The following is a 27,004-nucleotide window of genomic DNA, read 5'->3' as shown; positions in this document are numbered from 1 at the left end:
ATCAAAAAATTGGCGTGCTTATCCTGCCAAACATATGAGAATTTCCCCTACTAAACATTATTTTATAAAACGAACCGTTTCATGATAACGTTATTTGAGGGTTAATTCCAGGTAGAAAAAATAGAGTTATTTTTTGTAAGTAAGTCAATTAAAGTTTCAATTTTAATTATAAGTTTTTCAATAGGAAAAATCCCTACAATTATCATATTTGACTTTGAAAATCGGACAAATACCTAGTTGCCAAGATGAATTGAAAATGAAAAAAATCTACTGACGATCTCTTTGCAACGATTTCTCCGATTTTCAATGTAAAAAAACTATTGGCGATTTTCAATGTAAAGGAAATGAAATCATTGTGAAATTTTCAAAAAAAAAAAAATGATAAAGGGTACCACTTTCAAGTTATAGCCAGTTTTTGGTAACACTTATGAAAATAGTCAAAGTTTTTCATTTTTTTAAATTAGTGCACATGTTTGCCCACTTTTGAAAAAAAAAATTTGAAAACCTGAGAAAATTCTCAATATTTTGCTTTTTTGAACTTTTTTGATACGATCTTTAATTGCTGAGATATTGCCATGCAAAGGTTTTTAAAACAGGAAAATTGATGTTTTCTAAGTTTCACCCAAACAACCCACCATTTTCCAACGTCGAAAACTCAGCAATTACTTGTCCGATTTGCAAAGTTAAAATATGAAACGTTCGTAAAATTTTCCGATCTTTACGAAAACAATATTTTCAAAATTTTCAAATCAAGACTAACATTTCAAAAGGGCCAAACATTCAATATACGCCCTTTTGAAATGTTAGTCTTAATTTGAAAATTTTGAAAATATTGTTTTCGAAAAAATCTTCACACATGTGCACTAATTAAATAAATGGAAAACTGCGACTATTTTCAAAAAAGTTACCTGAAATGGCTTTAACTTGAAAACGGTACACTTTATCAAAATTTCACTAAAGTACTTTTTTATTTGAAATTAGATTTTACATGAAAAATTGAGTTGAAAATTTTTTGCGACCAATATTTCGATTTTTTTTTTAAATCTGTATTGATTCAGAAATTCAAAACTCGGTCAAAGATTTTTTGCACAACCTGGAAATTTTTGAAAAATTGGCATCTGATATCCCCTAAAACAAATAAAAAAAAAGATTAAAAATAGTGTTTTTTTTTTTTGCAAATCAAGTTTAAGTGACAAAAAAAAATAAATTAACAATCACTAATTTTTTTACCGTGTATCGTTTTTTCAGTGTAGTCTTTATTCATACCTACAACTTTGCCGAAGACACCAAATCGATCAAAAAAATCCTTCAAAAGATATAGATTTTAGAATTTTCATACATCATTTTTGTATGGACAGCTGCACAATTTGTATGGAAAATTATATGGACAAACTAATGATACAAAATGGCTTCTTTGGACATACCGAAGACACCAAACAAGTTTAAGCCTGATAAAAAAATACAAAAAAAAATCGAATGACCCAAATCTGAGAGAATTGCTCAGAATTTTTGTAGCCAAGATGGTATAAATGGCGATGAAGAACCCAATTAAAAATATATATATGAAAATGTCTAAAATGTGAAAATTTCTAAATGTATAATTTTTTGTACTTCAAATGACACCGTCAAGTTTTTTTTTAATATTTTCAAATTTTTAAATTTTTGCATGTTTAAGTGTTTGAATTCTCAATTTAAAAAATAGGGCGATTGAATTTTGTATGCTTTATCCCTCTTTATCCTACAACATACAGGTGAAGGTTTGAAGTGTAAATCATAATCAATTCAATAGGGTCTCAAAGCCCTATGTAAATTTTTATATACAACGGCTAAAAACACGATTAAAACCCATTTCGGATGATTTTTTTCATTTTTATGCAAAAATAGACAAAACAACATTTTTCAGTGGATCAACTATGGTCCCCTTGGAACAAGCTGTCAATTAAGACCTTTTCTGTCAAGAAGGACGGAAAAGTTATTTTTTTGAAATAGATTGAAAAATCAATTTTAAATCCTTTGAAGTCGTACAAAGGGTCATTGTACTTGAAAAAAATAGCTGTATCGTTAAGAACAATAATATCACAAATTAAAGCTTGGTTTTAGGACCCAATTGTTAATTGAAACCGCCTTGAGCCAGGGGTATTCAAAATCACCCAAACAGCAAAAACTGAAAAAAATGTTGTTTTAAACTTCAATTATATAAAGTTTTTTTTGTAAAGGTCCAATAAACAAAACTGTCTTTTTTTTTTTTTGCTTTTTGGAAGTTTTTGAATAACATAAAAACAAATTAAAAAAAAAATGATGCGATTAAATGGACAAAACAAATCTTTTGACCATATTTGAATGTCTTGCAGAACAGTTTTTAATTTGTATTTTGTGATTTTTTTTATTTCCTTAAAAATTGATTAAGATTTTCCAGAGATTTACAACAACGCTGTCGAGTCAGAATCGGTAGAGTTTGGTCTTTTTGCTATCTGGAGTCGGAGTCAGCAAAATTTGAAAATCCGGAGTCGGAATCAGAGGTGGAGTCGAAGTCGGATTATTTGTTTGGTAGTTAATCAATGTCGGTGGAGTCTAGCCTTCCTGACAATCTGGAGGCAAAGTCGTAAGCACATCCCTGAATTAGGATTCTCCGAGAAAAAAAACGCCACGCGTCTCCACCAAAACCAGCTGACGACCTGCATCATTTGGCACTTGGCTGCACTAATTTGGCATCAAGTTCGCATCACGAGTGCTGCTCTCGCGTGGGGACATCAACATCCTTGAAGCACTTGCCCAAACATACTCCAAAAAGAAAGAAAGGAAAAAAAAGTGTCTCGCCCCCCCTGATTGTTCCGATTGTTCTGAGCAGCAGCAGCAATAGAAGAAGTGTGCACGAGGTAAGAGGCAGACGACGACACTTACCACAACGTTGTTGTTTGCCAGGTTGAGATTGCCCAACACCGGTGGATTCGGGGGTGGTCCCGACGGGCTGTTGCTTTCGGATTTGAAAAACATTTCACGCTTTGACTGGAGCTGTAAATAAAGGTATGGAGAAGAGCACAAACAAAACGGAAGGGCGAAATTAGAAGAGCCGGCTAAGCCAATTTTCGAAGCTGTTGATGGTTTTTTTTTTTACTCGAGGAGGGGCTTTTGGAAGGGGAAAGACATGTGGGGAGACCGGACCATGTACAGAAAGAGAGGGGGAGGACGATACTCTTATGTACACAGAAGCACACACACACATGGAACCGTGTGTCCTGCACTGGAAAAGCACCAGCAAATACAGAAAAGGGGGTGGTGGTGAAAGAGCTTTGCAGCCAGCAAAACAAAGCCATTTTTGGAACGGGGGATTAAGGTAGGGGGGGTAAATGAGGATTTAGTAGACTGAACGAACGACATGCAACCGATCCAGTCGGTGGTCTGGCAAATTTTCCGCATGATTTTGCAAAACTTGAAAATTCAGGTGTGTACTTTCATATAGTTCAATGTTTTTGTATAAAATTTTTGAAATAGTCTTGGGCATAATACTATACGTTATTTTTGAGTTAGTACTAATCAGGATTAGGGCATTTTAAAATAATATCAACTATAAATTAAATAGAATTACAAAGTGCAGAGCGCAAAACGACGTTCAAAGTTCGAAAATCAATATTACAAATACAAATCCCCAACCACCCTCGGAACCACCTGAAACCAAGTGGGAACGATTTGAATAAATCTGAATGTGTCGGACGCGCAAAAGGACGCAACGAAACGCCGGAAACACTCGCCAACAAGATAGATGTAATGCCGCAGCCCCCGGTAGGGGGAGCGAGTTGGGAGTCCTCGTCAGGTGAGGTGAGGGAGAAAAAAAAAAGGATTTTGCATTTTTCGTCGTTTCGGAAATCGGAGGAGTGTGACGTGACTTCGTCAGTCAGTCAGCTGCGTTGTACTACACATAATAGCCGAGCATAATGGAAGCACCACTTTTATGTACAGGTAGTGGCGGGTTACATGTGACGGTCATCCATTGGAAGGATTAAACTTTTATAACGGCGACGTGGCATGAACAATAGCCTGTCCCATTTTGAGGTCATGTCGAGGAATTTCAGGTGCTCACTTCTTAAATGATAGATTATGATGTTAGGAACAATGTTTTCTTAGACAAGAAAAAATAATAAAATACTTTCTCGCACCCCCTAGTCGATTTACTGAAAAAAGTCACTTTTTTGAACAAATTTTCTAAAATCGCTTGGAATCAATACAAAAACTGTTTCGATCAGGTGTGTATTATCTTCAAACGATAGGTTTTTGTCCATAGATTAAGATGCACTATCAATATTGGACCAAAATTTAAGTTTTGGACTCTCCCAGGCGGATTTGTGTCGAAAAATCGCATTTTTCGAAACTTTTTCAGAAATGTTCATTTAATTTAGGGTAGCCTATTTTTCCCAGTAAAACCAATACATGCAGCTTGTAGGAAATTTCATGGCGAACATTTTTCCCTCTGAGAAAATGCAATTTCGACACTCCAGAGCCGAGATATTTGAGTTTTAGTGAGGAAAAAGTGCCAATTTTCAAAATTTCTCAGAATTCAGAAGCAAGGCCTACTAATTACACGATGTAGCAAGCATATGTCTTAAAGTTCAAGGTATGCTTTTTATAGTAATTTTGGCGGCTGAATCCAAATCTGAAATCAAATTTCGTGTAAACAGTGATGTTTTGGAGCTACACCCTTTTGGAATGTTATTTGCGTGTTTAAGAGGCAGTTTTTGTAAATATTACTCGGTTTGTTCTAGAGGTCGTATCGAGGTGCTCCGATTTGGATGAAACTTTCAGCGTTTGTTTGTCTATACATGAGATGAACTCATGCGAAATATGAGCCCTCGACGACAAAGGGAAGTGGGGTAAAACGGGCATTGAAGTTTGAGATCCAAAAACATAAAAAATCTTAAAATTGCTCGCATTTTAGTAAAACTTCATCATTTCAAAACACTCTTAGATGCTTTCGAAAGGTCTTTGAAGCCCTTCAAAATGTGCCATAGACATCCAGGATTGGTTTAACTTTTTCTCATAGCTTTTGCAAATTACTGTTAAAAATGAATTTTTTTAAAACCTCAATATCTTTTTGCAACAGCCTCCAACACCCATACTCTTTTAGTTCAAAAGTTAGGGAATTTCATGGAATATAATCCTACGGTAATAACTTTTTGGCCAATCGCAGTTTTTCTCATAGTTTTTCGATTTTTCTATAACAAACATTTTACAACGTTAGTTATTGTCCCTACAGCATCCATAGCGGCACTTTTTAGTCTCAATTTTGTCATATTCGAAATCCTTGGAAACTTCAAACTTCAATGCCCGTTTTACCCCACTTCCCTCATCTCATCTCATCTCATCCAAATCGGAGCACCTCGATACGACCTCTAGAACAAACCGAGTAATATTTACAAAAACTGCCTCTTAAACACGCAAATAACATTCCAAAAGGGTGTAGCTCCAAAACATCACTGTTTACACGAAATTTGATTTCAGATTTGGATTCAGCCGCCAAAATTACTATAAAAAAGCATACCTTGACCTTTAAGACATATGCTTGCTACATCGTGTAATTAGTAGGCCTTGCTTCTGAATTCTGAGAAATTTTGAAAATTGGCACTTTTTTTCCTCACTAAAACTCAAATATCTCGGCTCTGGAGTGTCGAAATTGCATTTTCTCAGAGGGAAAAATGTTCGCCATGAAATTTCCTACAAGCTGCATGTATTGGTTTTACTGGGAAAAATAGGCTACCCTAAATTAAATGAACATTTCTGAAAAAAGTTTCGAAAAAATGCGATTTTTTCGCCACAAATCTGCCTGGGAGAGTCCAAAAACTTAAATTTTGGTCCAATATTGATAGTGCATCTTAATCTATGGACAAAAACCTATCGTTTGAAGATAATACACACCTGATCGAAACAGTTTTTGTATTGATTCCAAGCGATTTTAGAAAATTTGTTCAAAAAAGTGACTTTTTTCAGTAAATCGACTAGGGGGTGCGAGAAAGTATTTTATTATTTTTTCTTGTCTAAGAAAACATTGTTCCTAACATCATAATCTATCATTTAAGAAGTGAGCACCTGAAATTTCTCGACATGACCTCAAAATGGGACAGGCTAATGAACAACTCAAGCAAAACACACACCATAGTCGTCGTAGTCGTCGTCACACGTTGACAGGTTTGAAATATGCCCAAATGGCGTGTGGTTTGCATGTGGCATGATATGTTTAGATGGCCGGAACCGGCAGGTTTTGGTGTTTTTTTCGCTCGAGGCATTTGCATTAAAATGTTGCATTTTTCATTTAACAGGATAAATACATTATTTTACACACAAATAACCGTCTAAAGTTTAAAGCAAATCCCACTTTTAAACGGAATAAACCGAAAAAAATTACAAATTACACGTTCTCACCAGTTCTTTACTTACTCCCATTATTTTGTTTGTATTTTTCTATTTATTTTAACAATTTTATTTTTTTACAATAACAGGATTCTGAGAAAAGATTTTCTGAAAAAAAAATCGGTTTCTATAAATTAATAGAATTTAAAGAACCATGCGTCTCCACCTTAATGTACTGTGAACTCATTCCTTTGGAGAAGCGTGGTACTTTGAGTTCTATGAATGTACCGAAATTCGAATATTTTTTTTCTTCAAGAAATCATGTCTTATAATCTCGATAATGGATATTCACATTTTTGAATATGTTACGTTAAACTTTTGAAAAAGCATACAAAAATGTTTTCATTTGCTCTAATTTTGGACCACCCGATTTTGAGTAGGACCGCCAAAAAATAGTATGAAATAGAAACTCCTATTGCCAAAATTTATACAGTTAGCAAAGACGATGCAATTATCTTAAAGCACGTGAAGAAATGTGAAAAAATCATTTTCCATAAAAAACTTACTTTTTTGTTTCACACATACACTTTTGTGTTTCTTCTAGTAGTTGAATTGATCGATCGATTTGATATTACCGCGGACGTCGATAATGCATAGTTGGAGGCTATGATCAGGGTTTTTAGGAACAAATTAAATATCAAAACAAAATTATATTTGATTAAATTTGTTTTGCCCAAAATGTATGTAAACATTTTTTTAGTTTATAACCACTATTTTTTTCAAATAGACATTTTTGAGAGATATTGATAATTATAATGAAAAATATTAAGAACCCAATTAAATTGAATGAATCAGGTGTAAATTTGAATTTGAGTTGGCAATTCTGGAGCAACATTTCAAAAGGGGCAGAAGCATTTTGAAAGCTGGACATATTTTTCATATACCGAGACAATCGGTAACTATTTAAACAAAATCCGCAGAGTTGAAAGGTAGTTGTGGAGGCCAGCTATTGTTTTACACGTCGATTTTTTGTTAAAAATTAACGGTTGTACCGGATTTTGCAAAATATGTCCTACGGTCAAAATGCTTATCCACATCAAAGATACTCCTGATTCTATTTCATAGACCAATATAAGTAACTGTGAAAATTTCGAGCGAAATCGATTAGGGTTCGCTTTTTATCGTTAAAGTTGATGAAACAAAACCATTTCATATAAAAACGTCTTCTTTAAATCGCTAATAACTCGTCAGAGTTAACTCGTTTCGTTTTGCGGTCTTCGACAAAGTTGTTGTCGGGAATTCCCGGGAAATTTGAAATTTATCGAAAATTGATCTTATCCTGCTTCTGATTGATATTTTGCAACAAAATTGTATAGAGCAGCAACTTGAAGGTTCAAAATGAGTTTGGGGTCAATTAATGGCTTGACTGCTTTTAAAGATCATACAACTTTGTAAAAATATTGAAATTTTCTAATTTTATATGCTGTCTTTCAACTCCTACCGAATCAAAAAAAAAAATCAATTGATTTTTTTTATCAGAAGTATAATTTTTTAAATGAAATTATAAACCAGAGAGTAAAATCCATGCTTCTCAACCTTAAAAATTAAAAACAAATTAAAAATTTGTCATGGAAATGGACCCCCAGTACATGTTTTACAAAATAATAATCTTGAGACAAATCTTACCAGTTGGAAAAATATATATATATAAAAAAACAGAATGAAATCCTTTCATTGTTACCCAGTTTTACAATAAATGTTATCTGAAATACACCTAAAATGAACCTGATTTTTTTCTTATTAGTTCAATATGCACAGTAGATTAAAATGAATAAAATTAAGCTAGGTTCTCTCATTATATTTTTTATTTATAAAAAAAATGGAATCAAAAAGTAAGGAAAATGTTTACTTCCGCTTGAATTTCGGGAATTCTCGGGAAATTTACAAATTTCCCGGGAAACGGGAAATATTTTTTTTCGGGAAATCCCGGGATTTTTTTTCCCGGGACGGAATCATTTATGATGATATAAACATTCCTCGGATGTTTATTTTTCACATCGAAATCGTATCAATAGTTTCCGGAATATTTTTGATTGACAAAAGTGCAAAATGAAAAAAAAATAATAATATTGCAGCCAAAAATTGTTTAAATTTTTCCAAAGACAATCGATGTTCTCAAGAAACAGTGTTAAAGAACTTTTGTACAGTACAGTCCTTAGTAATACAGTCCAGACTCGATTGTCCAAAGGCCTTTGAAAAATTCACTTCGGGTAATCGAATCACAGAAACATTTTTTTTATTGTCGAGCTTAACTTTGACTCTAAAACTACGCTAAAGTGATTTAATATTGTTAAATCCAAGATGGCGGTCAAAATGGCGATAAAGAAATATTTCAAAAATAATGTTGTTGTTCAACTTTTAAAATTTTACTAAAATGAGGGTCACAGAACTAAAGTTTGATGTTAAAAGAAAGAAAATAAAATAAAAACGATTTTTTTGTTCATAATTCGATTATTCGAAGTCACATACAAAACATGGGATAGTCGAGGTTCGATATTTTTTTAAATTTAAAAACATCAAACGCAATAAAAAATCGAGAAAAAATCTCATCTTTAAAAAAAACGCTGATTTAAATTTAGTGACGGCATGAAAAATCCCGAAATCTTGTAAAGAACAACTTACAAGTTGCATCGAGTCGATATGATTCTATTTAGTTATTTAAATGATTTAACGATTTTGATTGTTTTTTTGTTTCGTTTTGTTGGATCAATATATTAATTTTTTAAAATAAATTTTTAAACATAAAATTTTCAATTAAGTGCATATTTGCAACACATTTTAACAAAAAAAGCTTAGATGAATAACCCCAGCAGACGGAGATAACTTGTGTATAACATATTCGAAAATACTAGGCCAATAACTTTTAACGTTATTCATAACAGATTTTGTTATTCGTCGTTATGATTTTTTTTCATTCGAGTGTTATTGTAATAACAGACTAATAACATTTTTTGTTATTCTTCGAACAAATCACTGTGATTTTTATTTTTTTATTTTTTGCTATTTTAACAACTAATCCAACCATCCCAATAACAATTCTGGAGTTTTTTAAAGGCCCAATAAACTAAATTTCCAGTTTTTGCTTTTTGGTGTTTTTGAAACCGCCTTGAGTCAGGGGTTATTAAAAAACAACCAAACAGCAAAAACTGAAAATTAGGTTTATTGGACCTTTAAAAAAACTCCAGATTTTAAGATATTCTTCCATAACAAAAACATAAGATAAACTGATATTAAACTCTTATGCAAAATTGATTTTCAAGAAGATTACATAACACTTTCTGTTATTTTAACAGTTTTTTTTAATTAAAATGTAATGAAGTTTGTTATTACCGTCTGCCCGGGAATTTATAAGGGTAATTTCTCAATATTTAAGCGAGACTTGCAATACTACATAATCAATCTGTACTAAGTACTTATCATAAATCAACAGTTTGGCATGTCTGTAAACTTGTCGTCAGGTATTTAGTTAGATAAAGTTAAATTGAAAATAATAAAACAAACTGAAGCCAATTGCAATCCACAAACGATTTCTATGCAATTAAACAATAAAGCCAAATTTGCCGATAAGCATCTAGAATTTCGTGCCCAATTGGCTACAGTACATCGTGCTACTGCTGCTGTTTATTTAGCTAACCTTTTCCCGTTCCGCCTTGTCGAGCTTGGTGAACTCGTTCCGGTCGCGGTCGATCTTGTTGAACGAGGACGAGTATTTTGGCAGCGTTGGAGGTGGAATTGGCCGGGCCGCTATCGTGGGCTTTTCGTGCGTTTTGTTGCTACTGTGAATACCGGCCGTAATGGGTGCGACCACACCACCGCCCGGGGTCGGAGTTCCCGAGACTGGACCCGAACCACCACCACCGAGCGGGTTCGACGGTTGAAAGTTGGCCATGTAAGCGCCCGGGGAGGACAGAATCGGTTTCACCGGCGGTACCGGCGGCCCAGCTGGTTGCGTTGGCGTCGATGCACTCATATTTTCATAATCTTCGGTAAAACAATCACAACCTCAGCACACGTGGTAATCTGTCCGGGCAATCCGGACGGTCGCTCTGTTTTTTGTAACTGGAAATATGATAATAGGCACACACTAATTATACTCGAATTAATCACACTTGCTGTTTGCGCTTTTTTCTTCTCTTCACTTGGCCGGGCGGTTCGGTGTGTGTGTGTGTATTAATTTCCCACTGAACTCGTTTCTCCACACTTCTCATAAAACTCATCATCATCACCAGCAGCGCCCGTTCGAACCGTTTGTTTGTTTCAAGTGCTTTATCGTCCAACGAATGCAAAGTATGGTATGCAAATCACAATCCAATCATCACTGCAAAGCTTCGCCGCGTCGTCGGCGGCATTATTTCCCAGGCCCTTATCGATCGTACGAAATCGGAATTTGCCCCGCTGAATGAAGCCAATAAGGCCGCGATTCCACCAGGGAGGGGGGTGGAGGCAAGAGGACAAACAAGACAATGATTGATCCCGTTTCAATCGAGTCCTTTCGGGATTCCGCAGAGTCAACCAGCACAATCCATCAGGCACACATTCCACACATCATCAAACGGAGGGTACGGAGACACACACGACTAAATTGAAACAAATTACTATTCCAGATGAGAATATTCCGTGGAGTGGGGGAGGGGAGCGCTCGCGGAATCGCACACGAATATGCACTTATTGCACATACCATTGCATTGTAGCGGTAGTTCTAGTTAGTGACCAAGAGTCGCCAGGCTGACCAGCCGACTCGCATAGCATGGTGTGAAGTGGGACATAAGCGTAATTGGGTTGGACACTGGTGTTTAGTTCAGGATGACTCCTCTCAAAGGCAGAGCAGATTGAAGCTGAGAAGATGAGCTTTTTTATAAGAGATTTTTTTTTTTAAGATTAGCGTCCTTGCCAGAGCTGAAAATGTCAGGGGTCCTGACGCGAAAATCGGCGACGCATACACGATTTTTTCAGATCCATTCACTGAACCGCAAAACCGTGACATAAACAAACCCGACTCAGTCGAGAGTGCCCTAGCTCAATGAGCAACTGCAATGCGAGGCAATAGTCGACCAACGCTCATTCGACGTTGCACGCACACACATAAAGAAACAAGTTTTTACACAAAAAGTTGGTATTTATGCGTGGAAATGTAATTTTGAATTTAAGTTATGGTTTTTTTAAGTGTTTTGCACAGTCTAGAACAATTCATTTGTTTAAAAATAGTCAAAATAGTGTTTAGAGAGGATTTTACGAGTCAGTCATACGACACGAATTGAGTGAGTGTAGCTCATTTTTTCACGTCGCTCATTCTCCAGCAGCCGACCGGCACGAGTCAGGCGGCAGTGTTTGAACGGACACAGTAGGCTTACAGTCAGACGCTAGCAGTGAACTGACATTTTGGTTTGCTTCATGTGTACGCTGGGTTGGAAACATTTTGCAGGCCTGGTCCTTGCAACGGAATAACTGAAAATCAATCTTTTAAACGAAATTACCAGAAAAATGAATCTGACATGGAGAAGCGGAAACTTATTACCAAAACCACAATTTTTACATGGGTTATAATATATTTTAAATTGTATAACAAATCATAGAATTAGAACATGAGGAATACATTTTCTCACAATGATATTCATAAAACAACACTTGGAATCCATATCTGCCGTTCTACGCATAATTGTCCCATGTTCAAAAAAGGCAACTGAGAAAAACGCAATTGAATTTTTTCGACCATTTTTTGTGTTTCTAAGTATAACTATCCCGTGGGTCTCTATTCGCCCCATAAGCCCCTAATCATCCCAGTAGGCAGTTTATCACTCTTATTTGTAATCCTCTTGCTATAAAATCACGATAGAACAAATAGACTTGGCGTTGTTTTCAATGAGTTTCTGAACAAAGTACTAGATTTGATGTGTTTTTCGAAAAGTAACCGTCAAACTAAACCTAAAAATGGCAAAAGTTAGAATCGACAAAAAATTACATGGGACAATTATGCGTAATGCGTCCTATTGATTTTACGTTTATTATAACTGTTTCTGTTTTGCACGACCATATTGTGGCATATCTAAACAAGGTATTTAAAAATTCTAGCATACTTCTTCAAAATGTTCTATCTATCTATATAAGAGCTTGGTTCGGAAGGGTATTTGTAACTTTTTTTCCTTCAGTAAATTTACTCGATTCTTTAAGCAAACTCTATTCCCAACTTTGAATTAATCAGCTGTTGAAAGGTAGTCCACATCTCAGCTTGGGATAGTTGCTTCACACAATATGCTAAAACAACGATTTAAATTAAATGAAATTAATTAATGTTTCAGTTTTGTCGAAATTTAGGATTATGAACGTGTATTTTCAATTAAGCCTACAGTCATCCCTCATATTCGGAACAGTTTACAGTTCGGCCAATGTTAAAAAAATCGTAGAAAATCGATAATTGAACCTTATGATTCGCTTTTAACTTAATTTGAAAGTTTTTCATGCGATCTTTCGAGTGCTGTATCGAAGAACTGCAAATTTTGACTTTTATATCAAGTTTGTGAAGAAAAACTTTGACCCTTCAAATCCACAAATTCAGAACACTTTTTTCTTACGAATGTAAACAAACTTTGGTTCTCTTCATGAGTTTTTACAAAGTAATTACTTCAAGCACTGAAACCAACGAAACTCAACCTTAGTTATGTTTTATGAGTGGTCCGATAACTTTTTTTTGTAAAAATATCAGTTGAATTCAGATGTTCCACAATTGTGAAACATGTAGGGCGTCCAAATTTCCCGGGAAACGGGAAAAATATTTTTGGAATCCCGGAAATTCCCGGGATCCCGGGAAATTTATGAAACAGTCATAAAATCAATGTTTTTTATTATATTTGTTATGTTTTTCATGCCTAAAATCATAGAATTAGCTCAATCATATTAATTGGTGATAATCTACTTCAATCTAAACAAGGACGACAAGTTTTTTTGTTTTATAAATTTAATAAACTTTTAAAAATATATTTCTTTTTTATGACATGATCAGAAAAGCTTGAATTTTTTTTTTTTGAAAATATCTTGAATTTTGAAAATGTTTTGATAAGTTTTGAATTTGAATTAGCACTTTTGAATTGATTTTTTTCCATAAGTTAAATAAATACACTTATTTTACTTATTGATACTTGTATTGAAAAGTTCAACTTTTACTTTTTTTTGCTGGTTCGAATCCCGCGGCGGGCGCTCAAAAATTCTTTGTGTAAATATGGATATTTGGTGCCGTCGCTCCGTGCCATACTCAAACACTTAGGAGCCCAGGGCGGCGAAGTCCTTGTAGATAAAAAGGAAGACACTAGTGGTTGGTACTTCCAATAGTGGCCGACAGCTATAAGGTCAACTTCGTTTTTTATTCAAAACATCATGCAAAAAATGGCTAAATAAGTGTCTTAATTCGTTTCATTTGTTCTGACTTGCCCCACATGGCAGTGTTTAGTGAAAAAAAAAATTGATTTGATTTTTATTTTGAATCATAAATATACCTATATATCTCAATCTTTTTTTAAAGCGCTAGGCATTTTGCAAATCGGTAAACTAAAATTTTGCTGATATATGCTGAATGCAAGTTATAATGCTTTAAAATTATTATCTATTATGAGGTATTCAACTGTTCATCTATTTCCACAACCGAATCTTAATTTCCAGTCTAAAAATTGTTTTTTTTTATTTCGGGAATTCCCGGGACAAATTATGAAAAATTCCCGGTTTTGGTATAATCCCGGGAATGTTGCGCCGGGAATTCGAACAAAAAAAACTATCAACAGAAGAAAAAAAACTAATTTAGCCAGCTCTCATTCGCAACCAATTGTGTCGAGTTTAGCGAGTATGTGTGTTTGCATACCCACATGCAATAAGTAATTTTTTCTCTACAACTTCCCCCTAACCACCTACAGTGATCTCTCAAATTCAGTGTAGAGTTCGGGCAATCTTTTTTTATAAAATTATTTTTATTAGGTCCTTCTTTTCGGTACTGGGACCTGGTTAGGACCGAGTCGGCTTTTGTAATTACATTTTTCTTAAAGCTAAGAGTAATTACAGAGGATCTTGTGTGGAAATGTTAGTGGGAGGGGAGCCGATTACCCGCGGCCTACTCGGGGCTAGTAGGGAAGGGATTGATGTTAAAGACAAGGCGTGGGAAGGGAAGGGGGATTGTGTAGGGGTCTTGGTTGGCACTGCTGGCCTTTGTTTTTGTCCTCAACCGCAACTCGGTGTCCAGCTGCTGGGGCGATCTTGCTTTGCTTCCGGTGCAAACCAGAAACGACAGCTTTGTGTGAAGGCGAGTTATACTAACTGAAGGAAAACTGACTGAAGAAAAACTAAATGGATATTTTGGAATCTAAGAGGAACTGATATCGGGCAATCTTATCGGAAATTAATATTGAACGTTATTTTCAAGCTTTTCATGTGATTTTACATAAAATTTTATTAAACATATTGCAAAATATATTTTACATTCAACCCAACCCTATAAGATAAACTCTGTTTCGATGTAATTTTAACCTCAAATTACGTAGAGTATGTGAAATCACCTTTACATATTTTGGAGGTAAAGTTATACTTCTTTTGGACACAAAATGTATCGTTATTCCACGATGTAATTTTACCATGAATTTTTAATAAAAGTGTTTCATATAAAGCCAACATAAAAGAGTGCCACAACTTAAAATATCCTGAAAATGTTCCAAATCTGTACGATAACTGTAGCTCTTTTTTTATGCTTCCCTTTCAATCATTCAACCAACCAACCATCATCAGTATCATCATCCTCATCACACATGCTGCGGCGCATCATTCTCATATTGCAAACAAAAAGCTCCCCTCCTCATCTCATCAGTGAGCAACGCAACGCCAGTATACTTGAAGTAGGTATGCATGCACATCACATCATAATGAACGAGGAATGGTGAAAAGTAGTTAAACACCGAGCTAAACGGCGCGTAAATAGTCGGTGTGTGTGAGAGAGTGATTAAAGCCTTCTTGAAGGTTCGTTTTTTAGGGTGGGGGGGTTGATGAGCTGCCGAAGGTGATAACTATCGATAGATGTGTATAGCTATTATGATTAAGCTGTTGCACGCCATCACCCAGCATGAATGGATGAATGCAATTTCTAGGTCTTTCATCTCATGCTCATGATACTAAGAGGGAGGAAAGTATCGAGGTTAGAGATTACAAGAGTCCTGGCTGTGTAGAGACTGCTGTCAGTAGAACCAGTCTGAGGTCATCAACCAAAGCAAACATCAATTACGGGGCGATGCTTCTGGGTTAACCCTTGACTAGGACATTTTCAAATAATATTAAAAAAGGTTAAAACCAGTTTTGAGCTAAAAACGAAAAATGCACAATTCTAATGGATTTCTGATGTTTTAATTAACCAAGCACTGCTCAGCTGTAATAGAAAATTGAGTAAGAACTGAGATTGCTTCCTCCAAACCGCTGCTGACGCCAATCATAAATGCTTCTCTGTTTACATTACTGACAGCCAGCAGCAACTGCATCGTCTAATGCACCACACCACACTGCTCAGCAGATCTGCTTCAATTCTATTCTCACTTGGTTTGGCCTCACCCTGCCTCTTCCCTTACAAACCCTCAGTGCGGAATTCCAGCAGCCGCTGCGTTCCTTGAACCACTTGAAAAAATAAACCCACCGTCAAATCTCACGATCATCTCCGCAACCATAGAGGCCGAGAGGTAGTGAACAAATAGATTCATTGTTTGAAATTACGTTTTATTACTAGAGGTTGAAGGGGGGAAGGGGCTTCGACCCAAACAAATATTTATCATTTACAGCAGTTGAAAAGTTGTTGCTCAAATAGTTTGAGTTTGATGGCAAAGTGTTAAAATTTCTTTTAAATAGATTTAAACAAATCTTGCAAAAAAACTATAGGGTTGACCAGCACGCAATGGCCATATATTAGCACTATAGTACGTGTCTGCGCGCCCCATTCAAAATCTCTAAGAAAGATTAAACGAAAAGGCTGAATAACCCCACAATACCGAGAGCATGTGCTGCTTTTATGTATGCACAGGGTGCTCCGAATGCATCTTGCATTCATTATCATTAACGTGTCCCGCCTTCCCCCTGCGTTACACTTCCACACTCTGCACACTCTGTCCTGAGCGTGAAACTCACAATCACACACAGTGTAAACATATACGACCACTTTTTTTCGTTACTTCTTTCTCTGGGTGAAGTGCACTTTCTAGGAAAAATGCGAAGGGCCAACCGCAGAGGACGTGAATGGTGGCGCTTGTTGGGATGGGACACTTCTTTCCTCCATTGACGGTTCGAGGAGTTACTTGAACGGTTCGGCGGATAACGTACGAATTGGTTTAATTTGAAACATAAGTTTGAATGGAAGTCCTTCGCATATCATTGCTGCTCGAAGGGCATGCCGACGGATTATTTCTATGTCCGGTATTGAGAAGTACGCTACGAAATCTTTCGTGGAATATTGAGTAACTTTTGGAGATTTAGGATAATATAATGTTCTGAAATACGAAAATAAATTTACTGAAAATTCTTTCAAAAATAGATTTTTGTCAAATGTTTAGATTGTATCCCGTCTAGAAGTCAATTGAGACTGTGGTATCAAATAAACAATAAGTGCAAATTTCAACAGTTTTAGTAAAGAACACTTTTCCGTAAACAAAAAAAAATCATATGACCAACTAATAGTTTTTTTATCTGAAGCCTGATTCGATTCATATTTATTAGGGTGCCCAGAAAAAATGACCCCCTGCTCCACAAGCGGAAAACGGTTTTTTGGGTAATTTTAAGCATCTATGTAAATCCTGAGCGAAATTGGATGAGATTAACCCATTGATACCCGAGCCTAAAGTTGGTGCAAAAATGTTTTTCATACAAAAATGACTTTTTTAAATCGCTAATAACTTTTCAGGATCGAGTTTCACAGCTTTGGGATGTTCTACAAAGTTGTAGAACATTGAATTTTCAATAAGAATCTCACTTTTGGGAATATTTGAATGGAAGTGGCGCACCGTGCAGACCAAACCGTAAGAAACTTGGGTTTTCCATACATTTTTTCGATTTTTCCCATACAAACTTCACCTCCGAGTATCAATGGGTAAATGATGACCGATTTCGCTCATATTTGACCCAGAGTCCAAAAATAGGTCAAGAAACAATATTCAGCTTGTGGAGCGAGGTTTTGTAAAAAAGTTCCATATTCTGGGCACCCTAATATTTATCCATATTTTGATACCCAAAATTTGATTTTAACACTGGAACGGCCAACGCATGTCCAACTAACACGGACGCCCAAGCCTCCCAAAAAAGTTGGAACGGTAACTTCAACTCACTGGTTCTCGGGCATTACTCAACCAATCGGACCGATTCTTGTTTCCAGTGATTTGTAAGAATGTCTAGATGATCCTGAAATTTTGCAGAACTAGATTTGAACAAATCTGTAATTTCTGCGTGCGAAAACATCGTTCCACCTTTTTTAAACGACTGCCAGCGCGGAATTTTTGGCGATTTTTTTACACGCGAAAATAAAAGTTGGAACGATGTTTTTGATCACAAAAATTACAGATTTGGTCAAATAGAGTTCTGCAAAGTTCTAGAATCATCTAGACATCCTAACAAATCACTGAAAAGAAGAATCATCTTGATTGGTTGAGTTATGCCCGAGAACCATTGAGTTGAATTTACCGTTCCAACTTTTTTAGAGCCTTGGCGTTGGAATGTTAATTTGAGTTGCTGTGTAGTGCAATCGTCTACGAAGTCGGACGATTTCGTGCCTTTTTCGAAACTTTTTGTCATTGGCTCACCCATTCAAGTCTGCATACAATTTTGACAGCTGTCCATTAGGGTGACAATAAAAAAATCGACCTCAACGATACACCCTGATTCGATTCCTTAGGCAAAAATAAGTAACTGCGAAAATTTTCAGCGAAGTTGGTTATGGTTTAAGAGTCGCCAACAGTCTATAACGTTGATAAAATAAACTTTTCACACAAAAACGTCATCTTCAAATTGCTACTAACTCTTCAGGGTTAACTCGGATCGTTTTGCAATCTTCGACAAAGTTGACTGACATAAAATTTTTCATAAGAATCTCATAATTTTTGTGTATATGGAGCCAGTTACACTCGATAATGACATTTGAGAAGGGAGCAAGTGTTTTAAATATTTTTGTTTTTCGTAATTTAAATATTGCTGTATCTTGAAGCCGTTGCATCGTATCAAAAGGTGTCGAAGGCAAACTTGTAGGAAATTTGACGGGCTTTCCGAAAAAAATACACTGAAAGAAAAAAAAACTCCACTTTTATGAGATTTTTTGGTTTTTAAGTATTAAAGTCAAATTTGAAGGTGAGCCCACGTTTTTTTTTCGTTCAAAATTTATGTAAAAATAGCCTAAGATGTTACAAAAAGACTCACGAAAATGCAGGATGGAGTAACTCACCTAAAAAAATACAAAAATCATTTACTGAAACTGTATTTTTCAAAAGTGCTCTAAACATCAAAATTTTCAAAAACCGAACACGAGAGTAGATTCTCCAGACAATTTTACATAAAAGTCTCCATATTGACCATTGTCCTAAGTCCAATCCTTGTAAAGTTACAGCGGTTTTAAAAATAAAAATGTTAAAAAAAATAGTTTTTTTTGATGGTTTTTGGCAATTTATATATGACAGACTTGATTTTTCAGTCTCGATAAAATATTTTTATCGGAAAGCTCGTCCAAACATTCAATATTACGCCCTTTTAAAATGTTAGTCTTGGCTTAAAAAATTTGAAAATATTTTTTTCGAAGAGATCGGAAAATTTCACGAATGTTTCATATTTTAACATTAAAAATCGGACCATTAGTTGCTGAATTATCGACATTAGAAAATGGTGGGTTGTTTGGGTGATACTTAGAAAACATCAATTTTCCTGTTTTTTTTTTTAAACCTTTGCATGGCAATATCTCAGCAACTAAGGGTCGTATCAACAATGTTCAAAAAAGCAAAATATAGAGAATTTTCTCAGCTTTTTTTTTGCACTAATTTAAAAAAATGAAAAACTGCGACTTTTTTTCAAAAAAGTCACCTGAAAATGGATTTAACTTGAAAACGGTGCACTTTATCAAACTATTTTGAAAAAAGTTAACTAAAAATGGCTATAACTTCAAAACGGTGCACTTTATCAAAATTTCACTAAAGAACTTTTTGATTGCAAATTCAATTTTACATCAAAAAATGAAATTGAAAAATTTTTGCGACAATATTTCGATTTTTTGAAAAAAATTGTATTGATTCAAAAAATCATAACGCGGTCAAAAAATGTTTGCCCATTCTGGAAATTTCTGAAAAGTTGGCATTTGATGTCCTCTAAAACATATCAAAAAATAAAAAAAAAAATAAAAATTGTGTTTTTTGCAAATCAAGTTTTAGTAATAAAAAGTTGAATAAAAAATCACCAAAATTTTTTTACCGTGTATAATTTTTTTCCAGTGTAGTCCATATCCATACCTACAACTTTGCCGAAGACACCAAATCGATCAAAAAATTCCTTCAAAAGATACAGATTTTCGAATTTTTACATATCATTATTGTATGGACAGCTGCCAAATTTGTATGGAAAATTATATGGACAATTATATGCAAAATGGCTTCTTTGGGCAAACCGAAGGCACCAAAAAAGTTTCAGCTGGATTAAAAAATACAAAAAAGACCGATTCCGTAGAGAACTACTCTATGGAAAGCTGCCAAATTTGTATGGAAAATTATATGGACAATTATATGCAAAATGGCTTCTTTGCGCATACCGCAGGCACCAAAAAAGTTTCAGCTGGATTAAAAAATACAAAAATTAAAATTGAAGAAAAAAGACCGATTTCGTGGAGAATTGTTCTTCTGGGTGTTTTTAATACCCCTGACTTAAGGCGGTTTCAAAAACACCCAAAAAGCAAAAACTGGAAATTTGGTTTATTGGACCTTTTCAAAAAAAAAAACTCCAGAAATATTTTGAAGAGTATTGTCCAACAAGTAAAAACAACAACATTAAAATGTAATTCTAGGCTTTATGTGTTGTCTAAATCAAACCTAAAATTGCTGAAAACACCGCAGCTGATCCAATTTAAATTGCCCTTGGACGAACTCCGCGTTGCATGCAAACTATTTCGGTGCTCACGAATTTAATAACCGAAGAGCTCACCCAGATAACTGCAGCATTAGTGCAAATCCCCCAACCACTTTAGCTGTTCTGCCCGTTACGGGAAGCCTCATCAGCTGGGCATTTGGCACGTACCTTCGTCGTTCCCTCTTGTATCGCAGACAGGCGCTGCCTTCCCAAATGTGTCAGTGGGTTTGATTGCTGCTGCTCCCCTTCGAAAGCAAAACAAAGCAAAAAAAATGCCCAAAAAACCCGGGCAATAAAACTAATTAACCGAATCCCCCGTCTGCGACGGCGATGTTCGTTCAACTGTTGAGTTCGCTCGTAAACCCCCGAAAAAAAAAACAGATAATCGAATTCGTGTTCTGGCTGTCGCTCCCCCCTGCTTGAAAGTGGCCTTGAAAATCCTACGCAGCGCGAAAACGGGTTCCTGCTGCTGCTCATCATCATCGCAGAACGGAACCTCTCCTCCAGGCCAGGCGAGGTTTTATGTTGGCAGACTACTTGGCTAAAGAGCGGCGTTGCGTTTTATGGTTACGCACCCCGCGTCGTAATCCCTCTCGCTGAGGAGCTTCTGCTGCTGCTGCTGCTGTTGTATAATCAATACCGTGCTGGAGAACGGCTAGTCTGGCGCTTGTAGACCGGTACTGTACAACACCCAATTCGCCAACACCAGAAGCAGCGGACCGCGAATCTTGGCGGAGAATGGCCGCAGAACGAGCTGTTTATTTGTTACATTACTACCATAAAGCGATGGGCACTTCTTCAGCAGCATTAGTGTTGCTGTCTGAACCCGGGATGTATTTTTAAGTTTGCGGAGCGTGTCGTGTTCGAAGCTGAAAACAACAAACCGGCCTCGCTCTCTGGACCATGTTGGACCCTCGTCGACGTCACTCGACCAAGAGAAACCGAAATCCAGTTTTAATTAATCAATCATTTCGCTGGCTGGCTGTTTGGTGGTCAGGGCAGGTCTTGTTTGTGCGCGGGCCAACGACGCTGATAGCGAGAGTTGAGTTGTGTCTTGTTTCGGGCCGACACCATCAGTCCGTTACCTTTCCAAAAAATTACGTGATTGAATTTTGGAGGCTCTGGCGAAGCGAAAAACTTTCACACGACGAATCGATTCCAAATTTGCCGCAAATCGGCTCCACCGCGGTCATTGGACTCTCGGAACCTCGGCAGGATTTCGTAATCGGAATTAGAAAAATCTTGCAACTCTTTTTTCCCGAGCTATGCAGGAAAAATGCAAGTCAGCCTCGTCGAGGAGGTGGAGGTAGAGGCAAAGACCTAGTTTTCTACTCAGAGTTGTGGTTTGTGCGGTTCGTCCGCACAGGTGGAAGGAAAAAGTTTTTTTTTCGCTTTGTTGTGGCTTTCCTTTTTTGAGACTCGGAGGATGAAGGTGCAACCCGACCCGGGTAGATCACCTCATCAGAGATAAAACTGGTTTAATTGAGTGTGTGATGTAACGATCGCGACACCGCTCTGCGGTGTTATCAAATTTCGTGCGCCAGTGAGGTAAACAATATGAACGAGGGCAGTCTCTTCGGTAGAAGCAGCTACGATAAGCCAAACAACTGCATTGGAGATTGCAACAAGAACAAAGTTCTCCAAAGCCATTAATCTTGCTCGAACTTTTTTTTTCAATTTTCTCTCCACGCCCACGGGGAGGACACGTCGAGAAACGGGAATGCAACACCGTACATCATACTCTTCAGCTCAGCTGCGCGGCTCCAAACAACGGCTCCCGTTACCCCACCCCGTTGTAGTTGTGTATTGGTTAACGAAACGCACAGCTAATTGCTCATAGCCCGGGAAATCGGTTCTGGCAAACTGTGAGTCAGTCTCTAGTGAAGCGCATATGTTGGATTCACGCCAACAAGAGTAATAACTTCATCACATTGAAAAATGAACGTTATGAGTTATGAACGTATGGAACGTCCTCGAACCGGGGTACGACCCCGGTTCACCCCAATTTGCCGTTTCGACAGCTTTCGTCATGGGTTCATCCATCAGACTACGACGACGAAGACTGTTCTTGTGGTACACGCACGTTCACACGCAGAACCTCCTCGTCGTTCTGTTTTGGTTGTTTACTCGTTTCTAATTAGTCTCGAAATTGATATCGGTGTTTTAGGGCGTAATTTGACCGTTTTGTTTCATACGTTTCAGTATTTATTGTTTAGGGCATTTCCTAGGAGAGTGTCTAGCCATTGTTGGTTTTGGTTAATGTTATGAAAGGGGTAAACATACCGAAGGACTTTGAACATTCGAAATAAAGCAGTTTTCAATGTTCCTAACGATTTTTTGTTTCAACAAAACATTTCTACAAGTTTCTCTCTACACTGAAGATATATGTGCTTATGTTCGAACACTATTGCTTACACTAAAATAATGCCAACGAATCATCTTAGTGGATAACTCTGAGTGGTAGGCCTGGCCAGCGATTATTATGTTGTTTGGAGTAATCGATTTCATTTTTCCACAGTGATTTTTGTTATTACAGTTTTGTAAGGCTAAGGGTAATTACAGAGGATCTTGTAATTTATTTATGTATTGTTAGTAAACTCTATTTTAGGCGCACCGTCCTCTTTTTGGAACCATCCATAAACCACGAGGAAACCTTTGGGGGGAGGGCTCCAAAAAATATCCACGCGGTTTGTGGATGATCCCTTTCTGCAATTTTCCAAGTTTTTTTCCCTTTTGCTAATAAAAGGCTAGTGCTGGTCATGATAGTGAAAAAAAAACAAATTCCAAGCCTATTTTCAAAATTTAAAAAAAAACTATCAAAAATTACTGAAACATAAATTTTGGTGCGAAACAAAATTTTATAAACCGAGATTCCCCATCGGAGGTTTATACGTAGAAAGTTGTGTTTACCGGCCTGAATCAGAATTTGTATAAATAAAAATATTTTATCTGTAATAATAGCGTTTTTATTTTTTAGGTTCTTGATTTTTGTACGGATTTAAAACTTTTCACGGCCTCACAGGCGGATCTATCTTAAAAAAATATATTATAACATATTTGTAGAGAAATCCTTTACATTTGAAATCTTGCTAAGGTTTGATTATCAAAAGATATTTCACTTAACGGTACACATCAACAAAGCTTTTGCACCGTTTTTACAATCAGATGTTTGCAGGATTGGGTCCGTAAGTTTGACAAATTTGGAATAAGAAGACAACAACTTCCTTGGATGCTTTGCACCCTTAAAAGACTTCATTTTTTTATGGGACCTTTAATGCGATCTACAAATCTGTTACAATAAATATTTGTTTAGGATCGATCCACCTATTAGCCCAGGTCAGTCAAAAATGCGTACAAAAAATCAAACTTTCTTCGTAACGAAAACACAAAAAACCAGAAAGTTCAACATGTGCATAACGTCATTTAAAATGTTGGCGTTGTACTACGAACAAGCAATTTAGTGCAAGTGTTTTTTTTCTGCAAAATTATAAAAAAAATCCAAACAACATTTGCACTTCCCGACCACGGACGTGAACTTCAAGTACCTACAATTTTCCATCTCCAAACACAGATGTGAACTTCAAGTACCGTAAATATTTGAGTGCTTAAATATTTGAAGGATAACAAGCGTTTACCAAACTCTTCTTTCAATTTATAGTACCGTAAACCGGGTTGACTTTGATAGGATTTCAAATCGTTTTCGGAATATTTTCCAACAGCTAAGGGTTTTCTCAAGATTATTATTTTTAAAACATGTACTGGGGTAGGCCACACAAAGTCCATGCACTATTTTGGAAAAAAAGTTTTTTTTAATAGTGTTTAGAAAAATCAGGGTGGCCACTACATTTCGATTTTCAATTTCCCGGTTTTCTCCCGATACCAGAAGAAATTTTCCGGAATGTTTTTAAACCAAATTTCAATGTTTTTCAGGCTAACGTTAGTATCAACATACTTTTTGAACGCATGAATTTGTTTCAAAGTTTGAATTCCTAAAAAATTCCTTTTAAATATCTTGAGAACAAAGTAACGTCATGATTCGAAATCCGGACACTTAGTAGCATATCATTTTTGTTATAGCTGACAAAAAATCATGTAATAAGTTGGAAATGAAGAAATATCATAAAGATGTAGTACAAACAGTCAGTTTTCAGAGCATGCATGCAAAATATGTATTTTCTAACAATTTTTCATCAGAATTTGAAAATTAAAATGACTTGCTGTGCTTCGAATCCCGGACACTGATAAAAGCTGATTCGAAATCCGGACACTTTTGCTTCGAATTCCGGACACTCGATTTTGCTTTTAAATCTCACAAATTTAGACTGAAATGTTAGTGAATGGCATTCTTTAGGTCTCGAATAAGCTGTTTACATCAAAACAATCGATATTTATATAAAAATTTGCTTGATTTTAAGGAAATCAAAACCATAAATTCCTGCTTTGCCTTCCCGGTGCTTCGGACGCCTATGAAATATTTCGCGTGAAATGTTTCGCATTTTTGGTAATCTCATAATTTTATTTTATTTAATTGTTTTGACATTAACTACAGCGTTGAACAAACTTTAAATGAAAGTTGATGTTAGAATTCATCAAATAATCAATTTTTGGCATTTATAATGCGAACTTATATCCAAATAATTGATAAAACAAGATGAGGTGTCCGGGTTTCGAAGCGTCCGGGAATTCGAATCATGACGTTAGGTAAGTTGTAAACGAAGCCGTTTTTATCTGTTTCCAATCCAAACCTCTAATTTCCTTAATGATTGGGATTTTTCATCATCATGCTCTACAGATTTTACAAACTCAAAATAAAAAAAAAGTTTTTATTTTTTAGAATAACATAAATTATTATTAGAAAGCAGAAAATGGAATTTACAAGAAAAGATTTGCAAAAATACATTAATATCAACATTTTTGTAAATGCTCGTAAATTGTCTTTGAAAAAAAGGTTTTGTGAATTCAAGAAGAAAGGTTCTTCCTAGAATTATCAATTCCTGAGAATTAATTATTATTTTTTGGCTGTACTGAAAGTACTGTTTTAAAAGTCTTTTCGCATCATTAGCCCAAACAAAAATGTATGCACTTTGGCAGCAGTGCAGGAAAAGTTCCATACAAATGTAAAAAAATCAGTACCTTGAGATTTTTTTATCGATTTATTATCTTTGGTAAGTTAATACATACATTGATGGGAAAAAAATTTGAATTTTTCGAAAATAATTTTTATTGAAAAAAAAAACGTTCTATAAAACCCAAAACACAAACTGGTAAAAATCGTAAAAAATGACCGTTCTGCGATTTTTTCAACAACACATAAGGCTGATACAAATTTTATTTAAAGTTTTTGTCGCCCCCCTTGAAAGTTGACCCGAAAAATCAGGGGGCAATTTTTTTTTTTTAAATCAGCTGAAATATGTTTAAAGTGCATTCCCTAGCGTTTAGAATCATTTTTAAGCATGTTTGGGTTGATTGAATAGTCTCTTGAATTTTTGAAAATGGTCGATCTTTAGTATCGTAAAAAGTTTTTTATCGTTGACATTTTTGTTTCCGTCAAATCTTACATTTTTTGAAGACTAATGATTGCAAAATAACTGATCTAGTGTAAAATGCATTTTAAAAACTTTTTGCATTCAAATGTGACTATGGGTTTTTATTATATTTTTTTTTTATTTTTGTGTAAATTTTCAATTGATGCTTGATTAAGACTTGAATTTTAAAGCATTAAAAATGTCGTTAAAAATGTGTTTCAATGCTAAATTAAATATTGTTGAAAAGATTAATCTTGTTTCTAGAGTTGTTTTAAAACTTGTACTGGATAGGCCAAACAACGTCGTTTCTTAAAATCAGTTTTCTTAGTAAAGCTTCAAACTAAAATGTATTTCGTTATTTCTTTTAAACTATCTACTGAAAATGTCAACAAAATTGGGGATATTCCTTTTGTAAACCAAATTTTCATTGACTTTTTCATTTCTACATACATATCCCATATATTTTTTTATTTTTTTTATGTACGGACGAATTGTTGTTGAAACAGAGATTTTTTAAACTGCACAAAATATACATACAAAAGATTTTCAAGAACTGTTTTGTTTTTAGATTTAAACATTCTATTTAATAGTACTTTTCAGAAGTTGTAGTTGTTTTCAATAATTCTATTTTATCTCTAAAAATAGGAGTTTTTTTTTAAATGTCCAATAAACCAAATTTTCAGTTTTTGCTTTTTGGGTGTTTTTAATAGCCCCAAAAACACCCAAAAGCAAAAACTGGAAATTTGGTTTATTGGACCTTTTCAAAAAAAAAACTCCAGAATTGTTCTCAATCGATTCTACACGTTGAATTTCTTTTTTTTAAATCCGTTTTTTCATTCCATCTAACGTTAGGAAATAGCTCAAAAGTCCTATGCCCCATTGAGGTATGCAAATCTACTTCAACTACACAGTAACACCATTTAGCTAAGCAGATCCAAACACAATGTGACAAATTGAACGAATTAACCTTTGTGTGAATGAGTGGA

The 27,004-nt window shown here is 35.5% G+C and overlaps 1 protein-coding gene across 8 annotated transcripts in view; it reads right to left on the bottom strand.

The window, feature by feature from the left end:
• The window catches only part of LOC6031157 (septin-7), a 63,507-nt gene that overhangs the window by 14,995 nt on the left and 21,508 nt on the right, over nucleotides 1-27,004 (bottom strand). For 4 of the 8 annotated variants that reach the window (XM_038264119.1, XM_038264121.1, XM_038264123.1 and 1 more), the window contains exons 2-3: nucleotides 10,034-10,458; nucleotides 2,902-3,012 (exon numbers count right to left, since the gene is read on the bottom strand). The exons of 1 other annotated variant lie outside the window; for it this stretch is intronic. In XM_038264119.1, coding sequence (XP_038120047.1) covers nucleotides 2,902-3,012; nucleotides 10,034-10,369 — 447 coding nt within the window. In that variant the 5' untranslated portion in view covers nucleotides 10,370-10,458. Of the gene's footprint in view, nucleotides 1-2,901; nucleotides 3,013-10,033; nucleotides 10,473-27,004 lie in introns of those variants that run through there. 3 more of the 8 variants (XM_038264120.1, XM_038264125.1, XM_038264122.1) reach the window with 3 other exon arrangements.

The sequence above is a fragment of the Culex quinquefasciatus genome, chromosome 3, assembly GCF_015732765.1.
Source record: "Culex quinquefasciatus strain JHB chromosome 3, VPISU_Cqui_1.0_pri_paternal, whole genome shotgun sequence".
Taxonomy (NCBI): Eukaryota; Metazoa; Arthropoda; class Insecta; order Diptera; family Culicidae; genus Culex; species Culex quinquefasciatus.
This window is presented reverse-complemented; position numbering and strand designations above follow the sequence as displayed.